This window comes from Pristis pectinata, chromosome 3 (genome assembly GCF_009764475.1).
Source record: "Pristis pectinata isolate sPriPec2 chromosome 3, sPriPec2.1.pri, whole genome shotgun sequence".
NCBI lineage: Eukaryota > Metazoa > Chordata > Chondrichthyes > Rhinopristiformes > Pristidae > Pristis > Pristis pectinata.
The window spans coordinates 66,914,464-66,938,880 of NC_067407.1; the positions used below are offsets into that span (position 1 = coordinate 66,914,464).

Consider the following 24,417-nt stretch of genomic DNA (forward strand, 5'->3'; position numbering starts at 1 on the left):
ACTTTCTTAAGAAGCTTAAGGAGATTTGGCATGTCATCAAACAGTCTGAGAAACTTCTACAGATGCACTGTTGAAAATATCCTGACTGGTTGCATCATGGCCCAGTAAGGTAATTCCAACACACAGGAACACAAGAGGCTGCAGACAGTAGTGGACACAGCCCAGTCCATCATGGGCACAGCCCTCCCCACCACTGACAGCATCTACAAGAGGCGCTGCCTCAAGAAGGCTGCATCTTTCATCAAGGACGACACCCCCCCCCCCCCCCCCCCCCCCAGGTCATGCCCTCTTCTCACTGCTAACGTCAGACAGGAGGTACAGAAGTCCCACACCACCAGGTTCAGGAACAGTTACTTTCCTACAACTATCAGGTTCTTGAACCAACCTGCACAACCCTCAAGAGAACACTACAGACCACTTCTTGCACCAACATGGACTTGTTTCTGATAGTGCAAAAAAAAAGGCACAGTCTTGTTTTTGCAGTCTTTCGTTTCCTCTCTCTTCACTGTCTTGTACAATTTACATATAACTTGTGTTGTCTGCACCAACATGCCCATGATTATGCTGCAGGTCTTTCATTGTACCTATACCTCATCATACTCATGCACATGACTATGAACTCAACTTGAGGTACAGGAGAAAAACAATGGGACAAGTTTAGTTGGGTGCTTGCTGGGTAGTGTGGATGTAATGGGCTGAAGGGCCTGTTTCCATGCTGTATGACTTTATGACTCTGAAATTCTTCAACCATCTTACACACCTCAGATAATACTTTACTCTGAATACAAGCCAAGATGATATGATCTGTATATTTTAAACATTTTGGACCAGATAACATTCTGGCAAAACTTTACTGCACACCTCCAGGACCAACATATCATCCCTGAATGAATGAACTGGGGACAAACTAAAGCTTTATATAAACATGCCTCCCACACCCGGCTCCTTTTTTTCTCCAGCTCATTCAGTCAAAGGGTAATATCCCATTTTCCTTTTTACTCAGCCATCATCCCTCCCAACAATTTCTGAACCTGTAGGCCCAAATCTCCCCATCCTGGTCACCCCATTCATAGGAAGGATGTACAGGCTTTGGAAAGGGTGCAGAACAGGTTTACCAGGATACTGCCTGGATTAGACAGCATGTGCCATAAGGAGAGAGTGGACAAACTTGGGTTGTTTTCTCTGGAGTGGCAGAGGCTGAAGGGAGACCCAAAAGAAGTTTATAAGCTTATGAGAGGCATGGATATACAGCCGGTATCTTTTCCTAGGGCAGAAATGTCCAATACTAGAAGGCATGCATTTAAGGTGAGGGGGATAAGTTCAAAGGAGATGTGCGGGGCAAGTTTTTTTTTTCCACAGAGTGTAGGTGCCTAGAATGCACTGTAAGGGGTGGTAGTGGAGGCAGATACGATGGAGGTACTTAAGAGGCTCTAAGATAGGCAGATGAATGTATAGACAATGGAGGGATATGGACATTGCGCAGGCAGAAGGGATTTGCTTAATTAATTCAGCAAAACATTGTGGGCCGAAGGGCCTGTTCCTGTGCTGTTTTGTTCTCTGTTTTGCACTCCTGCACAGAGTATTGAAGACAGTGGATGAAAATGAGCCATTTTTACCTTTGGGGGTTTCTTCATTCAGTGCCTGAAAGGCAGGAGCATTAGGGTTCCACATCCCTGTGATGACATAGGATTTCCCATCAGCACTCTTTCCCATGGACTCCTGAAAACAAAAATAAAAGCAGCAGATAGTGAGAAGGCAAATGACAGAAATGTGAAGAGAAGCACTGTGCCACACCCCTGAAAATAGTCTCTTACTGAAGAGGCATTGTCCCTTCAAAGGTAAACACATCAACCACAACCACCCAAGTTTCAAGAGGAAATGCCTGACAGCAAACCACAATGACTTCATATTTTCCTTTGTTAATTTCAGACAATGTTTTCGCCTCCTCCATTCACATTCCTCTGGATAGTTTTTTTTTCCTTTATTATCTCACCACTCTTTCAACTTGTACTATCATCCCTCTATCATTTCGTCCTCCTGCTTTCCATGCACTTCACTTCCCCTCCCTGCTTCATCATCATAACATCCATTCATCTTACCCCAGTTCTGATAAAAGGTCATTGACCTGAACTGTTAACCACTTCACTCTCTGCAGACACTGCCTGACCTGCTGACTATTTTCAGCATTCTCTGCTTTTATTTCAGATATGCAGCATCTGCAGTATTTTGCTTTTGAACCAGTGGGAACACTTTGCTCATCTTTGAAAATGCAGAGGAATCTTAAATCAATATCTTAGATAGCAGATGGAACCTCGACTTTACTGCTCAAGGTTCCTGGACTGAACTTGGCCTACTTTAAGTCAATCAAAACTACCTTCTTCAGAGGCAAGAGTGTCACTTTAGAACAGAGATGAGGAGGAATTTCTTTAGGCAGAGGGTGGTGAATCTGTGGAATTCATTGTCACAGCCGGCTGTGGAGGCCAAGTCATTGGGTATATTTAAAGCAGAGGTTGATAGGTTCTTGATTAGTAAGGGCGTCAAAGGTTACGGGGAGAAGGCAGGAGAATGGGGTTGAGAGGGAAAAATAAATCAGCCATGATCGAATGGTGGAGCAGACTCGGAGGGCCGAATGGCCTAATTCCACTTCTATGTCTAATGGTCTTATGGACTTGGCACTTCAACATAGTAACTGGATTCAACCTCACATAATTAGTCTGTTCACTCCAAACTCACCATGTCAAGCAGATGCATGTCACTGTTCCGCACATTTGTCCCTGGGCTCAAGAGCATGCCAAAACACCTGGAAAACACACAACATTGAAAATGTCAAATAGCACTTCAAACAAAAAGGAAAGTTGGGGCTAATGCTGTTTACTTTGACCACAAACTTACATCTCCTGTTCTAATATTTCCTTACAGCACAAGAGATTGTTTGGTCCATTGTGTCGAGCTCGTGAGAATTCCCAACAATCCCACTGCCCCCCATTCATTTCCCTGCACTCTGTCCTCTTTCACGTCCCGATCATCCTCCCTCCCCCACCAGCCACTTACCTATGCTAGAGGCAATTTACAGTGGGTCAATTAACTTACCAACACATCTTTGGGATGTGGGAGGAAACCAGTGCACCCAGAGTATAAGGGAAGATATCTTTATTTGTCACATGTACATTGAAACTCACAGTGAAATGCATCATGTGGTCACAGACAGAACCTGTAAACCCCACACAGATAGCACTGGGGTTCAGGGTCAAACCTGGGTTGCTGGAGCTGTGCTACAGCAGTATTAGCTGCTGCACCACTGGGGCACCCACTATCAAAATGGGGAAAACTATGTCCACCTTTCAAGCATGACATTCCCCTATGACTTCAGCAACTGAATCACAACCACATTTATTTTTAAAACAACAGTGATTTCTCATTCCACAGCAGAATACCAAAAGGCTGGCAAATTATAAATGTTCCTAAGGTTTGCCACATGGATTGTTGTGGGCAGGATCTCATGAGGTTGTGGAATTAACAGAATAAAACAGTCTATTGAACATGTATCAAGCAATAAAAGGTACCATTTTCTGTGCTGGGAAGAATTACATTCTTTAGACAGAAATTGTCAGATTTACAGGCTATGAATTATTCCTTTATAAGTGACTTCAGAAACAATAACTGCCAATTTCATTACGGAATGGAGTAGACAATTTGTATTCAGTGCACAAGACTTTCCACAGCACTCTACAAAGAAAATATACACTAAGATCACAAGGTCTAGACTTGTTTTTTTTAAATTCCAAACTATGCAAATGTTGTTAGTCTCTAATGAACAATCAAACACTCTCTAAGTATATTCTGGGAAAGAACAAGAGTGTGACATAGGGAAATTATAGATTGATGCACACAATAAAATGAAATCCATATATATTACTGACAGCTCACACATCAAGGCATGCAGGCAATTACTTACCAAGTACTATGAACACAATTTAGAAGTTTAATTACTTAAAGTCACACAGCACAGAAAGAGGCCCTTCGGCCCAACTCGTCCACACTGACCAAGGTGCCTTCCTGAGCTAGTCTCATTTGCCCGTGTTTGGCCCTATCCCACCAAACCTTTTCTATCCATGTACCTGCCCAAATGTCTTTTAAGTGTTGTAATTGTACCCACCTCTACCACTTTCTCTGGCAGCTCATTCCATATACCCACCATGCTCTGTGTGAAAACCTTGCCCCTTACTTCTCCTTTAAATCTCCCTCTCACCTTAAACCTATACCCTCTAGTTTTAGAGTCTCCTACCCTGGTGAAAAAGCTGGCCATCCACCTTATCTACGCCCCTCATGGTTTTATGAACCTCCATAAGGCCACCCCTTAGCCGCCTTCACTCCTGGGAAAACAGTCCTGGCACATCCAGGCGTGCCTTAATAGGCAGAAGGCATGCGTGGGAGGACTGCCTTTCTGAGAGGGGACTTATGCTATACATGTCACTTCTCCTGGTTCCGTGCCTCAGCAACCCTGGTGATGTGTTGGTGAACTGATTGCTGTGAGACTCTGCAAGCCCCTTTGCCAATGTGATCCACTGCCTCAACAGCAGCAGGAGAAGCTTTCTTTGCATTGCTTACGTGTTGTGTGGCTGCACTTTGTGGTGCAATGGAGGTTAGGCATTAGCCATCATGGACTACACTATAGGAGTTCACAACTCTGCAAACAGTTGGGGAAAGAGTGAGCTCCAAACTCTGCACTGCACCCCTTGACAGGTTGTTGCTCATCTTCACCTCTGCTCCTTGTCAGCTGTCCTAGCAGGCTTCCAAATGCTCCAAATTCCCAGTGCATGCCCTTTGGCCTTCTACTGTAGCCTCTTTCATTGCCCGAGACCTCTACAGCAGAGCTTCTGCATGTCCTCAGCCTCTGCTAACCTACAAATGGGCTATATCTGTCCTTTGCCCTGGCTTCGGACCAGTCACAGGCTGATGCTGCCACATGCAGGTCCCATCTCAATGCAACTCTCCAATTCATGACGTGTCAATGTCCAAGCTGGTAACTACAAGTGCAGAATCCAACAACAGTTGTGCCCGCAAGTGTCATTTTGATTATTTTGTTTTTTCAATTCTTATGCATGAGAGACACGAGTGAGGTTGTAATGTAGAACAGTTAAAGGGAAGGGAAATCAGAGGAGCTTATACTGTCCTGCTGACTGGCACTTGCACACTAATCTGTGCACTCATGTAAGGGGCAGTGGGCTGAATCAGGGGCTACCTACAGGTTGTGGGGGGGTGTGGGGGGGGGGGAGGTGGAGGCAAGAGTTTTGTAGATATGGTCCAGACAGTTTGTGGAAGAGGGTATGATGCAGAGAGGCTTGTGGAGTAGAGTGCGAGGAGGGATTGGATTTGAGAGGCTTGTGGAGGAGGGATTGGGGGAAGTTCTCGAGGCTTGTGGAAAAGGGTATGAGGAGAAGTTTGAGAGGCTTGAAGGGGGCACAATGGGAGAGGCTCGAGTGGCTTATGGAGGGGTGAAATGTCTGGAAGAGTATCAGCATGGTCGAGGAAACAGAAGTAAGAGGAGCTCATCACAAAAAGCTGAAGGAATTCAGCAAGTCAGGCAGCAGTTATGGTGAAGGAAAGGGGTGGGGCAAGAGCTGGCAAGCAATAGGTGGATCCAGGTGAGGAGGGGTGATAGGCAAATGGAGGAGTGGAGAATGGAAACAGTGACAGAACTTGGGAGGTGATAGGTGGAGGCAACAAAGGGATGAAGATGATGGAATATGATAGGAGAGGAAGGTGGAGCTCGCTAACGTCAACTGTTCATTTCCCTCCACAATGCTGCTCGACCTGCTGAGTTCCTCCAGCAGATTGTGCGTTGCTCCAGGTTCCAGCATCTGCAGTCTCTTGTGTCTCTAAGAGGAGCTTATACTGTCTACAGCTTACACATCAGAAGTGTGCATGGGGTAGATGTTTCCTTCAATGGTCCCAATCTACAGCTGGTCACAGCTGTAGCAACTGGCCGCCCAGTGATGACCAACATCATCTCCCTCCACTGGGTAAAGCAATGCTTGAGCACCCCAGTGGTTAGCTCCTGCTAACGTTAGCAGTCTGTGCTCCATCACTTCAAGAGAGGAAAGTCGTTGGTGTGGAGGCAGGTGTGTGGGTGACCTGACTGGAACTTGAGGCTTGCAGCACCAGTCAGCGTGTACTCCACAGTGGAGCAAATGTTAGGTAATGAAATTGGACTGGGGGACATCAGCTGTAGATGAGTAAAGAAGTGTGGGAGGCTCGTGGTACAACTGACAGGACTTTGAATTCACCAAACCTATTCACTCATGGAAGTTCATTGAATTTTCTGCAGCATTTGGGTCACAAGCCTGGCACTGACCTCGATGGCTATCTGGTGACAGGGTTCTAGTGAGACGAAATTTAGAACGCTCAAGAGAAACATTTTGCAGGGTAGCAAGATGGGTAATGAGAACTCAAGTCTGTCAGGAAGGGGCAGACAAAGTTCACCTATACCTCCAATTAGAATCAGAGCAGGGAAAAATAGTAAAAAAGACAAAACTGCTGGCTCCTCATTGCAAAAGGGGTTGAGGTTTAAAAATAAGGTTTTGTTGCTATTGTACAGGGCATTGGTAAGGCCACACCTGGAAAACTGTGCACAGTTTTGATCCCCTTACCTAAAAAAGGATATAGTAACGTTGGAGACAGTCTGAAGGAGGGTCACCCGGCTAATTCCCGAGAGGAGAGGGTTGTCTTGCCAAGAGAGACTAAGTAGTTCAGGCCTGTAGTCCTCGGAGTTGAGAAGAATAAGGGGCAATCGGATTCAAACATAAAAGATCCTTTCTTTTTCAATCTTTTTATTAATTTTCAAATTAATACAGATTATTATATATATATTATATATATATATATATATATATATAATAATCTGTATCAACATATATATATATATATATATATATATAGATAAAATGTCAATGATTATACATGTGATACAAAGAGATCAGGAGGACAATCATGACATATAATTGTAAAGAATAAAAAATATATTCTAGACCCCACGGTCTCTTGGTAAGCGAATATAATACCAAAAAAATCAAAAGGGAAAGAAAAAGATTTATTGTATAATAAAAAAAAACCAAATCAAAAAAAATTATAAGTAATAAATCGAAACAAACTAAAAAAATTTCAAAAGAAAAAAAACTGGACTAACATTTCTCAATGAAAAAAGAGCATTATTATGTCGTCAACTCCGCTCCTCTAAATTCAAAGGTTATTGAAAAGGGATCTATATCATATGAAAATATTGAATAAATGGACTCCAAACTTCCTCAAATTTAAGTGAAGAATCAATAGTGCCACTCCTAATTTTTTTCTAAGTTTAAACATGATATAGTTTGAGAAAACCATTGAAAAGTGGTGGGAGGTATTGGATCCTTCCATTTAAACAAAATGGATCTCTTGGCCATTAATGTAACAAAGGCAATCATATGACAGGCAGCAGCAGATAAGTGGCCAGATTCCATCATTGGTAATCCAAAAATTGCAGTGATTGGGTGAGGTTGTAAATCAATACTCAATACAGTTGAAATAATGTTAAAAATGCCTTTCCAATATTTTTCCAAAAGAGGACAGGACCAAAACATTTGTGTCAGGGAAGCCACCTCCGAATTACATCTGTCACATATAGGATTTATATGGTGATAAAAACGGGCTATCTTATCCTTAGACATATGGGTCCTGTGAACCACCTTAAACTGTATCAAAGAGTGTCCAGCACACATTGAAGATGTATTAACTAATTGAAGAATTTTCTTCCATGTCTCTGTGGGTAAAAGTATCTGGAGTTCTCTTTCCCATTCATTCTTCATTTTATCAAGTGTCTCTGGATGTATTTTCATAATTAGATCATAAATTATTGTTATCAAGCCCTTCTGATAGGGGTTAAAACCTAAAATTTTTTCCGTAATTTCAATTTTATATGGAGTCGGAAAAGAAGGTATAGTAACTTTTAAAAAATTTCTAATCTGTAAATATCGAAAAAAGTGTGATCTAGGCAAATTGTATTTATTCGACAACTGTTCGAAAGATAAAAAAGTTATCAATGAATAAATCGCAGAAGCATGTTATTCCCTTCATTTTCCATAAAGAAAAAGCTAAGTCAATTCTAGATGGTTGAAAGAAAAAATTAGATTGAATGGGACTTGGTAAGTTAAATTTGTTCAATCCAAAAAATCTACGAAATTGAAACCATATTCGTATTGTATGTTTACTCAATTTAGTAAGTGCAAAAGGGAGTGAGGCTCCTAAAATAGAAACTAATGAAAATCCTTGCACTGATTCATACTCAAGGTATACCCATTTGGGACATTGAATTACATCTAAATCTTGTGCCCAAAAAATTAAATATCTGATATTAATTGCCCAGTAATATAATCTAAAGTTAGGCAAAGCCATACCACCATCCTTTTTTAATTTTTGTAAATATTTCTTGCTTAACCTTGGGTTTTTATTCTGCCATATACATGAAAGAATTTTAGAATCAATAGTGTCAAAAAAAGATTTCGGGATGAAAGTTGGAATCTCCTGAAATACATATAGAAATTTTGGTAAAAAACATAAAAGATCCTAAGGGAGCTTGACAGGTTAGATATTGGGATGTTTTCACTCGTCAGAGAGTCTCGAACAAGGGGACGTAACTACATGAGGCTGGTCATTTAAAACTGAGGCAAGTAGAAATTTCTTCTTGCAGAGGGTGGTGAACCTCTGGAATTCTCTGCCTATCACCCACATACTCTTCCCATCAGTTCCCCTCCACACCTCCCTCCCTTGATTCCATGCTCCACCTTCCTCTCATCAGATTCCATCATCTTCAGCTCTTTGTCGCCTCCACCTCTCATCTTTCAGCTGCTGACATCATCCCCACTCTCATTCCTCCCTCATCTGTCTATCAACCCCTCACCTGGATCCACCTATCACCTGCCACAACCCCTTCCCTCCATCTTTTTATACTGCTGTCTCCCCTCTATCTTTCAGTCCATTTGAAGGGTCTCGACCTGAAACATCGGCTGTCCATTTCCTTCCATAGATGTTACTTGACCCGATGAGTTCTTCCAGTGGTGTGTGTATTGCTCCAAATTCCGGCATCTGCAGACTCTCGTGTCTCTGAAAGTCTCTGCCCCGGTGGGTGGTGGAGGTCATTAGAAGCATTTAAAGTGGAGGTGGATAAGTATTTGATAGATTTAAGAATAGATGGTTATGGAGAACTGGCACAGAAGAGGAGTTGAGACCAGCATAGATCAGCCATGGTCATATTAAATGGTGGGGCAGGTTTGAGAGGCCTGGTGACCCACCCCTGCTATTTTCTTGTGTTCTTTATCTGGAATGAAGGCAGCATTCATTACAAGATAGGTTGATCAATGGCACAAAAATAAATAAATGGGAATGATCTGATTGATATTAGCGGAATGTGGTTGCAAACTGACCAAGGTTGGGAATTAAATATTCCAGGACTCTCAACTTTTAGAAGAGATGGGAAAATGGAAAAGGAGAAGGGGTAGTCTGGACAAAAGGCTGTATAGAGAAGGGATCTTAGCGGGAATCAGCTTCGATAGAGCTGAGAAACCATGAGGGGCAGAAAACATTGGTGGGGGTTGTATTTAGGCCCTCAAAAGTAGTGGAATAAGCAGGGCATGGTGTAAGTGAGGAAAGTAAGGGCACAAGTAACAAAGGTAATGCAATAAACATGCAAGCTTTGATCTACATATTGACTGGCCAATCCAAAGGAGCAGTAATAGTGTAAAAGACAAATCCATGGAGAGTATAAGAGATGGTTTTCTACTCAGCATATGGAGGAACCAATGAGGGAACAGGCTATTTTAACTCTGGAAATGTGTGATAAGAAAGGGTTAATTGATGAGCTAGTGGTTAAGGAGTCACTGTGATCATTGGCACTGAGCATTCTACAACACTGCTACATAAGAATTGAAAGTGCTTTTGTTTAATCTGAAAGTAGGGGCTAAAGCAGAATAGAAATGCAAAGGCATGAAGCGTAAATTGGCTATTGAAAAGTATGAGGGGGAACATTTAAAGAGTTAATACATTACGTCACTTTGAGGTAAATTAATAGCAACAGAAAACATGGTCCAGCCATAGCTAATAAGTTAAAGAGAGTATTTGGTCAAAGGTTTATAATACTGCCAAAGAACAGTAAGGCTGAGATCTAGGAAAATTTCAGAACTCAGCAAAAGTGGACCAAGGCTACAAAAGAATTGAAAGTGCTTTTGTTTAATCTGAAAGTAGGGGCTAAAGCAGAATAGAAATGCAAAGGCATGAAGCGTAAATTGGCTATTGAAAAGTATGAGGGGGAACATTTAAAGAGTTAATACATTACATCACTTTGAGGTAAATTAATAGCAACAGAAAACATGGTCCAGCTGTAGCTAATAAGTTAAAGAGAGTATTTGGTCAAAGGTTTATAATATGTCTCCCACTTACTGTCAGAAAACGACAGTAAGTGGGAGACATAAAAACCGACTGTAAGAGTTTATGTAGAAATGTAAAAGAAAATTACTTCATGAAATGTGTAATGAGGCAGGAGAAATTATTATGGGGAATTGGGCAGCAGCAGAGAAATTAAATATGGTGTGTGTCCTCACCACGAAGACACTGAAAACCTTCCAGAAATAGTGGGAACTACAGCTAGGTGGCAGTGTGGGCTGTAAAGAGGACACAGTATCTTTGGGCAGATATGAACAGATGAAGTGATTAAGCAAGGACACAGAGATAGTGTATGATGTGAAAAAATGCGAGGTCAGCACAAGTTCGCCAGTTTGAAACCTGGAATGGCAGGCCTGTCCTGAGAGATGGAGATGAAGCTGACTGGGTCTATGGTGCCCAGAGTTTAGAGAGGATCTCATTGAAATGGACAAACTTCTTACAATGACAAGACAGAGTAGATGCATGGATGGTGTTTGCACCTCCTGGGGTCTTTAGAGGCAGGGTACACTGTTTAAAAATGAGGGGTTGGTCATTCAGGACTGAGACAAGAAAAAAAAACTTTCTTCACCCAGAAAGTAGTGAATCTTTGGAATTGTAAACCCAAGACATCTGTGGAGCCTCGGTCACCCAGTATTTACAAGGCTGAGCTTTACACATTTTTAGATGGTAAGGAATCAAGGGATATAGGGTTCATACAGGACAGTGGCCCTTATCAGCCATGATCTCACCAGGGCCCAATTGGTCTACTCCTACTTCCACTCCCACTGCCTTTATAGTGAGCATGGACAGCCTGCTGCAAATACAGGAGACCTCTTCATATTCCACATCCTCCACTGCACATCAGAAAACTGGCACCTTTGCCCTCCTGGAATGTGCCGTTCTTCACAAGTGAGCTTCAGTGTTGTACAACTGCTAGATTGCACTCCAGCCTTTTAAAAGATGCTGATTAACTTTGATTGGTAGTAATTAGCTCTAACTAGTGCTCACCACTTAAAATATTAGCCCCTCCCGAACTATCCAACCTTCGACTAACCCTGGCTGTTACATTCACAAAACTGAGTGAACAGCATCCCACCTGCATTGTGCAGAATAGACCTGACTAGCCAATCTCCTAAATCAGGTCAATAATGCACGTTCAATTCCATTTTGATTTCAGCTAGCAGTCCTTTCTGTGAAACAGTTCTGAAATTCCTTGAGAAGCCTATAAAAAACTCATTCACAGGTGTTCCCCTGTCTACTACTACAAAAGATTTAAACAGATTTGTTATACAATTCCAAACAGTTCAAATTTCCAAATGCCCTCTCTGCCTTATCAACTCCATCACTTTAAATAACTGGCATGTTTGCATTTATTTATTCTTAAACAATAATCCTTCAATTATGACAGACTTATAAGATTATTGCTAAAACATACACAATTTCCTCATCTGCTTCCTTTCAATCTCTCAAACGTAAACAGACTGACAAATCCTCGGGGCATAGTTTGAACAAACTGCCATACTCAGAAAAAGTATTAGCAATTATACTTCAAGAGAATCATTCATTGGATATGTTCCACTTTCTGACATCCTGGGAACAAGAGCAGAATAACATCTCTTTCTTTCTCCACATATGTGCATTTGATGCAGTTTTCAACAACTGATCCTTGAACCTGACTAACTGCATCTCCTGAAGCCTTATCTTCATTGGGGTCAATATCAAAGATGCACCTTTGACATAGAGTCATACAGCATGGAAACAGGCCCTTTCTGTGTTGCCCAGAGAGCTAGTTCCATCTGCCATGTTTGGCCCATAGCCCTCTAAATATCCTATCCTCGTACTTATCTAGATAGCTTTTAAATGTTGCTAATGTGCCTGCCTCAACCACTATTTCTGGCAGCTCATTCCAAATACACACCACCCTTTGCATGAAGAAGCTGCCCCTGATGTCCCTTTTAAATCTCTTGCCTCTGATCTTAATCCTATGCCCTCTTGTTTTTAGCACCCCCTCTCTGGGAAAAAGACTATGTGCTTTCACCCTGTCTATGCCCCTCACCCCTCAATCTCCTACTTTCCAGAGAATAAAGTCCTGGTCTACACAGCCTCTCCTTGTAACTCAGGCCCCCAAGTCCAGGCAACATCCTGGTAAATCTTTTCTGCACTCTTTCTAGTTTAATAACATCTTTCCTATAACAGGGTGACCAAAACTGTACACAATGCTCCAAGTGTGGTCTCACCAAAGTCTTGTATAACTACAACATAACTTCCCAACTCCTATACTCAATACCTGACTGATGAAGGCCAGCGTGCCAAGCACCTTCTTCACCACCCTATCCATCTGTGACATCACTTTCTGTGAACGCTGCACTTGCACTCCTAGGTACCAAATGAGCCAAATATTATTTGAACTATGTAGATATTCAAAATGTAATGGGAATATCTCCCTGGATTCCACTGGTGCAGCATCTCAATTTATTAAACATTGAACTTCCAAAGTAAACTTTACAATTTATTTTAGAAGTTCAATGTTTAATAAATTGAGATGCTGCACCAGTGGAAATTGTTGTTTTACTCTTAGCAATAGGACAGGTAGACTCTCCAAAATACATCGCACATTGTACAGAAGCTCGAAAATACCAGTAATATGATTTGCTGCCTTATATTTGTGGAACAGCATTTAATAAGATAAGTGGCAACTTCAAATGAAATTCCAAGCAAATTTAGAGGGAAGGAAAAACAATTTTAAGGAGTTTTTTATAGAATCTTTGCCAGTATTTTAAGATTACAGTTGCATCAAGTCAGTGAGTAAATCAAATTGATCATAAAAACACCATCTGATCTCTAAATTAGTTGAACAGCCCTGCCTTCTGCTGGATGAATAGGTCACATTTATGAATATACCTTGAGAATTCCCCAGTATAGATATGTAATAAGCAGAAAGGCACAACGGAAAGGTAATAATACAAAGAACTTCCACAAGAACATCAGCAGAAGGCAGCCATCCACTACAACCTCTGAGCAAGTAAATACCAAGGGTGGGGGAACTGAGGCCCTGGCGGGCAAGTAGACTTGAAGTGTGGCAAACATCACCTGGTGTGCTAGATGCCAAACCATTGCAATTTCTCAATAGTCAGACAACAAGATGCTGGAGGAACTCAGTGAGTCAGGCAGCATCTATGGAGGGAAATGGACAGTTGACTTTTTGGGTTGAGACCCTCCATCTGGAGCCTCTGGTGAAGACAACCTTGGCTCCTAATCTCTCATCACAAACCACTGGGGCAGTACTTGGCCAGATCTGGCTGTTACGGCTGCTGTGGCCCCACATCCATGTGCAGAACTTCAGACGCTGCCAGGAAACACGTGTACTCTATGCCAAGAGTACTTTCACCTTTCAGCAGATCTGTGCTGGGATGCCACCATTTGACATGACAGCGTAATCGTCTTCATTTCTCTAACCCAAATTCCCTGATCTCAGTGACACTGCTCCTTCAGAATCTATGCATAGATGGTTGGGGTGGGGGGGCGGTTGGGGAGGGCGCAGGAGACTGATTGGAAGCAAGCAAACAAAATCAGACACAGTGCATACCCTGACAGCAACCTATAACCTAAAGGAAGCAGGAATCAATCAAATATTCTGCCAGCTTTCACAATTAAGAATGAGGTACTAAGCGAGGCATCACAGAGTCACGGCGATAAGGTAAGGGCTATGAGAATTTATAAAATGCACCATCTGGCAGCAAAAGTCAGAACTGCATCATTACTGCAGCAAAAAGCAAACTGCTGGAGGAATTCATGGGTCATGCAACATCTGTGGAATCAACGTTTCAGGTCTCAACCCAAAGCATCGACTGCCACAGATGCTGCCTGGCCCGCTGAGTTCCTCCAGCAGTTTTGCTTTTGCTCCAGATCCCAGCATTTGCAGTCTATTGTGTCATCATTACTATAGCTGACCAACTTTAATAGGAACTACATCAGTTAGTTTATAGGAATGTTACCTCTCAATGGCGAGTTCATTGTTTGACGTTTGCTGCACATTGATTATTAATTTTTTCTCTATCCCTTGTCGCAACTTAAAATAAAGTTTGTCTCTGTCCTTCGGTACAGCACTGTGAAGAGAAGAGGAACTACTTAAGGTTCAGGCATCAAAACACAAGGTCACTTACTACTGATTCATGCTATGAATACAGTTTGGTGCATTTTTGCTACTTGCCTACATTATCAAAACATTAGACTGAAATCATGCATTGGCAATTTCAAATAGCTGCAGAGAATTAGCAACACTAGGAAGCCTTGCTGTTACTTTATAAAACACTGGTTGGATCTTGCCCAATTCCAGGCTTTGGAAAGAATGTCAAGGCCTTGGAGAGGGTGCAGAGGAGAGTGGAGCAGTACCACTTTTGGAATTCAATAGTTTGAAGAGAATGGAAAGATGGACAGTGATATTTGTAAAAGTCTGTAAAGTGATATTTACAGACATGTTCAAAACCATGAGTAATGTAACATCTCCAAGTCTGCAAACAACACAAAGCTGGGGGAAGGGCAACGTGAGCTGTGAGGAGGACACAACGAAGTGACGACGCAGTTTAGACAAGCTGGCTCAGTGGATAAGTGCTTGGCAAATGCATTTTAATGTGGAGAAATGCAAAATTGTCCACTGGTTATAGAAACAGAAAGGTGATTATCTGAATGGTGGTAGATTGGGGTAAAGGAAAGGTGCCACAAGACCTGGGTGTCCTCGTGTATCAGTCACCAAAAGTAAGCAGTTAGAAAGGCAAATAGTATGTTGGTCTTCATTACAGGAGGATTTGAGTCCAGGAGCAAGGATATCATGCTGCAGCTGTACAGGGCCTTGCTGAAACTCCACTTGGAGTTGTGTGTGCAGGTTTGGTCTCCCTACCTGAAGGAAGATGTGCTTGCCAGGGAGGGATTGCAACAAGGGCTTACAGGGCTGATTCCTTGGATGTCAGAACTTAGGCATGGAGGGATTGGGTGTTAGGCCTACATTCACTGGATTTTAGAATAATAAGGGGGGATTCCAGAGCAACCTACAAAACTCAAATGGCACTGCACAGACTAGAAACTGGAGGGGATGTTCCTGATGGTTGGAGAGACCAGAACAATCAGTTGTGGTGTTAAATGTAGCAGGCCCAGAGGACTGAATGATCCACTCCTGTTCCTCAATCCAATCTCAGTTCACCTGAAGTTGCCTTTTCCATCATCCTCCTTCACTTCAAGAGAGACCGTGAAGTTATAGCTGTCACTCTCAGGGCTTGTATCACCCACGTCTTTTACTTCTGCTGTCTGTTTGGAAGACCGGCGGAAAGCAGTAGAAAAGCTGTACAGAATTCGACTGACCTGGAAAGACAGGAAGAAATGTGCAGGGTTAAATTCTTAGCGTTTGACCACTGTGCTCACATTCCACATTTACAAAGCTCTACCGAGACCCTATCTGGAGTTCCACACTTAGTGCTGGGTACAACACCTCAAAGGATAGCAAGGGGAATTGAGGCAGATTGTGAGGTGCTATGCAGATTCACTACACAAAACTTAAAGGGCTAAATTATTAGTGCAGGATGAACAGAGTTGACTTGGATTACCTCAAGTATGCACAGCCCCACTACAGTATAATAATGTCTGAAATACCCATGCCTTCACTAAAATAGCCTCTGAAATGCCCCACATCTTCACTGTAACTATGACTGATATACTGCACATCCCCTCAAGAGCCTGAGTTATAGGGTTGGACAAGGTAGGATATTCCTTGGCTGGGGGGGGGGGGGGGGTGACCTTACAGAGGTGTATAAAATCATGAGGGGCATTGATAGGGTAAATGTACACAGTCTTTTTCTCAGGGAAAGGAATCACAAACTACAGGGCATAGGTTTAAGGTGAGAGGGGAAAGATTTAAAAGAGACCTGAGGGGAAACGTCTTCACGCAGAGGACAGTGCATCTCTGGAACGAGCTGCCAGAGGAAGTTGTTGAGGCTGGTACAATAATGACATTTAAAAGACATTTGGACAGGTACATGGATTAGAAAGGTTTAGAGGGATATAGGCCAAATGTGGGCATATGGGGCTAGCTTAGATGAGGGTCTTGGTCAATGTGGATGAGATGGGCCGAAGAGCCTGTTTCCGTGCTGTATGATTCTATGACTCTTTGAAAGAGTTGAATGGTCAACCAGAGACATTTCAGAACATCAATAATGTTGAACTTTTCTCTGCTGAAGGGTTCCAGAATGAAGGAACATTATCCCAACATTAAAACTAACCAACTCACTAAGTCAGTGGAGACACAAGAGACTGCAGATGCTGGAATCTGGAGCAAAAGCAAACTGCTGGAGGAACTCAGCAGGTCAGGCAGCATCTGTGGGGTTGGTGGGGGGGGGGGGGGGGGGTGGGGGGGGTGGTTGGTGGAAAAGAGTCCTGATGCACTGTTTCACCTGAAACCGACAATTCTTCCACCCCTCCTCCTACTACCACAGATGCTGATCGACCCACTGAGAGGTGCTGTAGACAATGTAGGTGCAGGATTCAGTTAGATGTGTCATCCAGATTGATAGAAACACTACTATTAAACTGGTAGGCACTGGATTCAGAGCAGGAAGACTGAACCAAGTCAGTTGCACCCAATGACAACTTGTCATTTATCTGGAAGAGAATTGGTAAATTGGTCTATTACTGGCACATGCACGGAGATACAGTGAAAATCTTTGCTTTGCATACCATCTGTACAGATCATTTCATCACATCAGTACATCAAGGTAGTACAAGGGAAAACAATAACAGTCCAACGTCACAATAATAAATAAATAATGAATGCAGTGTTATGGTTACAGAGAAAGTGCAGTGCAAGGACATAACGGGGTAGATTGTGAGATTAACAGTCCATTTTATCATACTAGGGAACCATTCAAGACTCTTATAACAGCAGGATAGAAGCTGTCCTTGAGCCTGGTGGTATGTGCTTTCAGGCTTTTGTATCTTCTGCCCATTTGGGAGAGGGGAGAAGAGAGAATGTCCGGGGTGGTTGCCTGTATTCGATGCCCAGATTAATGAAGGCCAGTTTTTGTAAGATTGAACTTGAAGAGAAGCATTAAGGCAAATAATACAGGATACGGTCATACTTCCCCTCTGTCTGCGTAATTCACACTTTTGGAATAACATGTCTGAAGGTTGTAATCATTAAATAAGCAATATCTTTCCAACCCTTATGTTTGTTAACTGGGGAACAGAGGGTTTCACTGGTAGATTAGACAAGGAAAGATATCCAGGAGCCCTAGTGTCAGCATGGGCTGGATAGTCTGTTTCTGCGCCAAATGTCCTTTGTTAGCCTATTAAACTGTACTGCTATTAGCCTGGCTCTATTCTGAAACCTCCTGCAACGTTCATCTGCATAGCTCCAGTATTCTTAGAGTAGGAAAAGGACAGCTTGGCCAGTCAGACTCCAGCTGATCAAGATACGGGCAAGTTGAGTGGCAAGCCCCAAAGGCTGGCAGTCCTACTGTGAGCAACAGCTAGGCATGCTTCAATGAAAATCCTTTCCCCTTTTGATTGAGAACCAGAGGAGACTTGAACCACTACAGCCTGAAGCAGCTTCAGCCCTGAGTCATCACTACTAGCCTTCTCATACACTTATTTCAATCATTCCTTGTTCTTCATTTGGTAATCCTTCTGCATTACCAAATCAGGATAGTAGGTGAAGCATCTGACTCCTACATCAAAACCCAACAAAAGAACTTGTGACTGACCACATGAGTGGGTTAATGTAAGCTACATCTACTGCTTCTGACATTGACACTAACAGTTTGCTTCTGTACATTAATGTTCGACATTGCTAATCAATTTACTGTTAATAAATCTCTCTCATAGTTTATACACTGAGCCATGGTCTGGCGGAGTGTTTATTAAGCTGTACTCACCTGCTCAATACTAATTCACGGCATGTGATGTGCTTTGAGATCTGACTGATATGATAAACTGCATTGAAGTCAGATCCTGCAGTTATTTAGTCAAATTAATTTTGCACAAATAAGTCTGCTGACGCAAGGAAAAAATATATGACTTATTATTTCTGCTTTTGATTCTGCATTCACATACTTATTTTGAAAACTAAAATTTCAGCACTCAAACAGTTAAAGTACATTACTTACAGCTTCTTTGATCTCGCAACAGAACACATGAAGCTGGAACTCGTCTGTACTGCAGTAACTTTCAGTAAATGCAAAGCAATTACTCTCTGAAGTCCCATCAACATCTCGGACACAGAACAGCACTGTATATATGGGAAACGCAGCTATCTCTGTAGTCGTAGCCTGATCAATTATCCTGAAGTAGAGTGGGGGGGAAGGAAGGAACATAGGTTAGCTGAAAGGCAATGGAAACTGTGGCCCTTAAGATGTTTTATTCCAGGAATAAAACAAATCAAGGTTGAGTAACTTCATTTTACAGAAGAAAGCATTTAATGTGAACTGCAAAGATTAGTGCAGTTCAAAGTTATCTAAACAACATAAGTGATGAATCAGAATCTTACAGCATAGCAGCCCAAGTGATCATTGCATTTATGCTGGTTCTTTGAAAATGCCACCCATTTAGGGTCCTAATCCCCTACTCTTCCCCTGCCCCTCTACAGATTATTGCCCTTCAATACCCAATTCCATTTAGAACAGATAAGGCTATTTAAGAAGAGAAATTCTTAGCTTTGCTGAGTAAGGGGAAGGAGGGTGAACATGTGTCAGTCTACACTGGGGGAATCGGTGGTGGAGAGGGTCAGCAGCATTGAATTTCTGGACATATCAGATAACCTGTCCTGGGCCAAGTACATAGATGCAATCACAAGGAAGGCGCACCAGTGTCTTTACTTTCTCAGAAGATTAAGGAGGGTCAGCTTGTCACTGAACACTCGAATAAACTTCTACAGATGTACTGTTAGAAATATCCTGACTGGTTGCATTATGGTCTGGTGCGGCAATTCGAATGTGCAGGATAACATGAAGCTTCAGAGAGTAGTGGACTCTGCCCAATACATCACTGGCACTTCCCACCATTGGTAGTATCCACGTGAGGTGCTGCCTCAAGAAGGCAATATCTATCATCAAAGATCCCCACCATTCAGGCCATGCCATCTTCTTGCAGCTACCATCAGGCAGGAGGTACAGCAGTCTGAAGTCCCACACCATCAGGTTCAAGAACAGCTACTTTCCTTCAACCATTTGGTTCTTGAAACAACTGGCACAACCCTAATCACTTTCTTAGTATAGCAACACCATGACCACTTTGCACTACAATGGACTTTGCTTTTTATTGTTCTAAGTGTAGAAACTGTTTCTTGTAAAAATTGTGTATAATTTATGTTTAATTTACATTTTCTTGTGAATGCTGCTTATCTGCAGCTATGTGCCTGTGATGCTGCTGCAAGTAAGTTTTTCATCCTGTGCATACACGTACTTGTGCATATGACAATAAATTCAACTGACTTTGACTTAAAACAGCTAAGAGCTGAACCACAGATTAGGCTACAGCTGGCACATTGAGTCCACCCGGACACCACACTTTAGGATGCACCTTAAGGTGAGATATAAGGTGCAGAAGAATGAGATCAAGGATGAAGGACTTCAATTGGAAGACACTGGGACAGTGTGCCTCACAGCAAGGAATGTTCAGGAGCAATTTCATGAAGGTGTTCAACATTATGAAAGGGATTGACTGAACAGATAAGAAACATTTCACTGACAGGAGTCTGGTAACCAGAGACAACAAATTTAAGGCACTGGCAAAAGAACCAGAGGGCTGATGAGAAAAAAAAATTGAGCAGAAGTTATGAGCTAGAAAGCACTGTGAAAGGGTAGTGAAAGCTACTTTAACTTTAAAAGGAAATCAGATATGTAAGGGGAACCAAATTCAAAACATAGCATTGGCAATAGCACCCACAAAGCTTTAAAATGCAAGGAAGCCTGGTGTCCTTGCCCAGTTTGGCCTATCTGGGAGTCCACACAGTGGTCAACTCAAGTCCTTTCTGAAATGGGCTAACTTGCCACACATTTATATCAAAGCCTCAAGAGGAAGTGAAAGAATAAAACCATACAGGGCACTTGAATTCATTATAGCCACTGGGTTTGATTTGACAAAACTATCCCTAAGCCCAGCTGTTCCAGCAAAGTCCTCAGTAACATCTGCAGGCTTGTATCTACATTGGGAGAGCTGACTCACCGATTACTCAAACAATAACCTGACACAGTCATATCTACAAAATCAAACCTTTCAGCCAATATCCCAGACTCCTCCGTCGTGATCCCTATAATATATCCTCTCCCATAAGCAGTGAAATCCCACCAGAAATGGGAATGGCCCTGAGGGTTCTCAAATTGATTCTAGATGCAATGCAAACTTCATGGCAGGAGGTCAAACATGAGCAAGGAAACCTCTTCCTGTATTCCCATGTTGTCTTCCTTCAGCAGAACACTAAGTACTCCTCCATGCTGAGCAACACATGAAAAGCAAGAGCAGAGTGTACTCTGGGTGTGGGACATCAACCTCCATGTCCAAACATCTCGGTTGTGCCAACACTGGCCAAGCTGGTTGAATCCTGGAGGACAGAGCTGTCGGACTGGGGATCAGCAAGAAGGACCACAGTTCAGCATCTATCTGCCACAGATGCATCTATCTGCTCCAGTACTATAAAGCATGATTGCCTTGTAATCTTTGTGGAGCCACAGTCTTGTCTTGACACTCTATCAGCAGAACAGTCGCACTGTGCTAAGTAGAGTAACATGTAGTGTATCAGAACCAAAATCCAATCTACCACAGTTTAGATTGTGACAATGCGAGATCACAGGTACGTTCAAGTAATTCAGCATTTCTCAAATCACTGCCTTCCCCACATCCCGAGATCCATGCTGAGGCTGTGCGTTGATATGTACATTCTCCTGACCCCTCTCTGCAACAGCACTGACTCACCAGCTCAGTGCTGTCCTGATCCACAGTTCTACTTCATCCCTCACTACATCTGATCTTTCAACAAAAGACTTCCTTCCTTCCAGACAAACATCACAAACTTCAACAATTCACAAACACTAATACCACTGATCTTTCTCTTCTTCACTTTCCTCTGACCACATCTCTCCCCCCAAGTCCTACCCCTTGTGTTTTCACTATTCCTCTTGATCTTCTCCACTCTAGTTATCCGTCCTCAACAGAACCTCATTCTCTATGTCCCCATCTTACATGATGTTGACTCTCCCACTGCCCTTGCCCCAATACCCACTTCTTTAGCCAGAAATTCTCACCCCAGACTGAACTTTTTCCCTCATCTTGAGAATGCCTAATCCACCTGAATCCTTCCCTCTGACTTCTTACCCTGTCCAGATCAATTAACACTAACTGCCACCATAACATTAACTGTCTCAATTCTTCCAGTGCCCTTTTGCAGCCTAACGTACCCCCACCCCCTTTAATCCTGCTGCATTCCACTCACAACAGACCAACCATGCCTTCATCAAACCTGCTGACAATGGCATAGCCATTGTGTCTGGCAAGTTGACCCCTCCCTTGCGGAGACAATATCAGCTCTTTGACCCCTACACAAACCTCCAACTGGACCATGACCCTGGCACTGACGATCAGGCCATCAAAAGCTTCAAAAGCTCCGATCTCAAGCACCTAGAAGCAACAGATAAATGCGACCTCAAACACCTAGAAGCAACAGATAAATGCGTGGCTGAGAAGTTGGTGTAGGAGGGAGGGTTTTAGATTTTTGGATCATTGGGATCTCTTCTGGGGAAGGTGGGACCTCTACAGAGAGGACGGGTTACACCCGAACTTGAGGGGGGGCAATATCCTTGCGGCCAGGTTTGCTAGGGTGGTTCAGGAGGGTTTAAACTAGATTGCGAGGGGAAAGGGAACCAAAGCAGTAGGTCAGAGTAAGAAGGGGATGGGGAAAAGTCAGATCTGACAGGTAGAGAGGCTTTGAGGATGGAGAGGCAGAGTACAGGCTACAAAAGTAGTAAGGTGGATGGGCTGAAGTGAATTTACTTGAATGCGAGAAGCATCAGGAATAAGGGAAATGAACTGAGAGCTTGGATAAGTACATGGGACTATGATATTGTCGCTATTACAAAGACATGGCTGACATCAGGGCAGGAATGGATATTGAATATTCCTGGTTTTCAGTGTTTTAGAAGGGATAGGGAGGGGGGGAGAAGAGGAGGAGGGGTGGCAATACTGGTCCGGGACACAGTTACAGCTGCAGTAAGGGTAGATAATGTAGAAAGATCCTCTCCAGAGTCAATATGGGTGGAAGTTAGGAATAAGAAAGGGGCAGTTACCCTTCTGGGAGTATTCTATAGGCCCCCCAGTAGCAGTAGGGATACTGAGGAGCAGATTGGGAGGCAGTTTTTGGAGAGATGCGAAAATAACGGGGTTATTATAATGGGAGACTTCAATTATCCAAATATTGATTGGCACCTACTTAGTGCCAAGGGTTTAGATGGGGCACAGTTTGTTAAGTGTGTCCAGGATGGATTCCTGACGCAGTATGTTGACAGGCCAACTAAAGGGAATGCCATATTAGATCTAGTTTTAGGTAATGAACCGGGTCAGGTGACAGATCTATCAGCGGGTGAGCATTTGGGGGGCAGTGACCATTGCTCCATAACCTTTAGAATTGTCATGGACAGGGATAGGAGCAAAGAGGATGGGAAGATATTTAATTGGGGGAAGGCAAATTATGAGGCTATAAGGCGAGAACTGGGGAGGGTAAATTGGGGTGACATTTTTGAAGGGAAATTACTATGGAGATGTGGTCGATGTTCAGGGATCTTTTGCAGGATGTTAGGGATAAATTTGTCCCGGTGAGGCAGAGAAGGAATGGTAGGGTGAAGGAACCGTGGGTGACGAGAGAGGTGGAACAACTAGTTAGGAAGAAGAGGGTAGCATACATAAGGTGTAAGCAGCAAGGATCTGACAGGGCTCATGAGGAATATAGAGTAGCAAGGAAGGAGCTTAAGAAAGGGCTGAGGAGATCGAGAAGGGGACATGAAAAGGCTTTGGCAAGCAGGGTTAAGGAGAATCCCAAGGCTTTTTTCTCGTACGTAAAGAGCAGAAGGATGGCTAGGGTAAAGGTAGGTCCGATTAAAGACAAAGGTGGAAGCATGTGCCTGGAAGCTGTGGGAGTGGGTGAGGTTCTCAAGGAATACTTCTCTTCAGTATTCACCAAGGAGAGGGGTCTTGATGATGCTGAGAACAGTGTAGGTTGACGGTAATGTTCTGGAGTATGTAGATATCAAGAGAGAGGATGTGATGGAATTGTTAGAAAATATTAGGACAGATAAGTCCCCGGGGCCTGACGGAATATTCCCCAGGCTGCTTCGTGAGGCGAGGGAGGAGATTGCTGAACCGTTGGTTAGGATCTTTGAGTCCTCGTTGTCAACGGGGATGGTACCGGAGGATTGGAGGGTGGCGAATGTTGTCCCCCTATTCAAAAAAGGTAGTAGGGATAGTTCAGGGAATTACAGACTAGTGAGCCTTACGTCTGTGGTGGGCAAGCTGTTGGAAAGAATTCTAAGAGATAGAATCTATAAGCACTTGGAGAAACATGGACTGATTAGGGACAGCCAGCATGGTTTTGTGAAGGGAAGATCTTGCCTCACAAGCCTGATAGGGTTCTTTGAGGAGGTGACGAGGAAGACTGACGAGGGTAGTGCAGTGGATGTGGTCTACATGGATTTTAGAAAGGCGTTTGACAAGGTTCCGCATGGTAGGCTTCTTCAGAAGGTCAGAGGCCAAGGGATCCAGGGAAGCTTGGCCGTGTGGATTCAAAATCGGCTAACCTGTAGAAAGCAGAGGGTTGTGGTGGAGGGACTGCCCTCTGATTGGAGGGCAGTGACTAGTGGTGTCCCGCAGGGATCGGTTCTGGGACCTCTGCTTTTTGTGATATTTATTAACGACTTAAATGAGGGGGTGGAAGGGTGG

At 43.1% G+C, this 24,417-nt stretch overlaps 1 protein-coding gene across 3 annotated transcripts in view; it reads right to left on the reverse strand.

Annotated features, from left to right (window-relative positions):
* The window catches only part of rabgap1l (RAB GTPase activating protein 1-like), a 396,343-nt gene that overhangs the window by 327,697 nt on the left and 44,229 nt on the right, over positions 1–24,417 (reverse strand). For all 3 annotated transcript variants that reach the window (XM_052010817.1, XM_052010819.1, XM_052010818.1), the window contains 5 exons: positions 18,603–18,777; positions 15,650–15,807; positions 14,448–14,558; positions 2,734–2,800; positions 1,617–1,719 (listed from right to left, as the gene is read on the reverse strand). In XM_052010817.1, the coding sequence (XP_051866777.1) occupies positions 1,617–1,719; positions 2,734–2,800; positions 14,448–14,558; positions 15,650–15,807; positions 18,603–18,777 (614 nt within the window). The remainder of the gene's footprint in view (positions 1–1,616; positions 1,720–2,733; positions 2,801–14,447; positions 14,559–15,649; positions 15,808–18,602; positions 18,778–24,417) is intronic.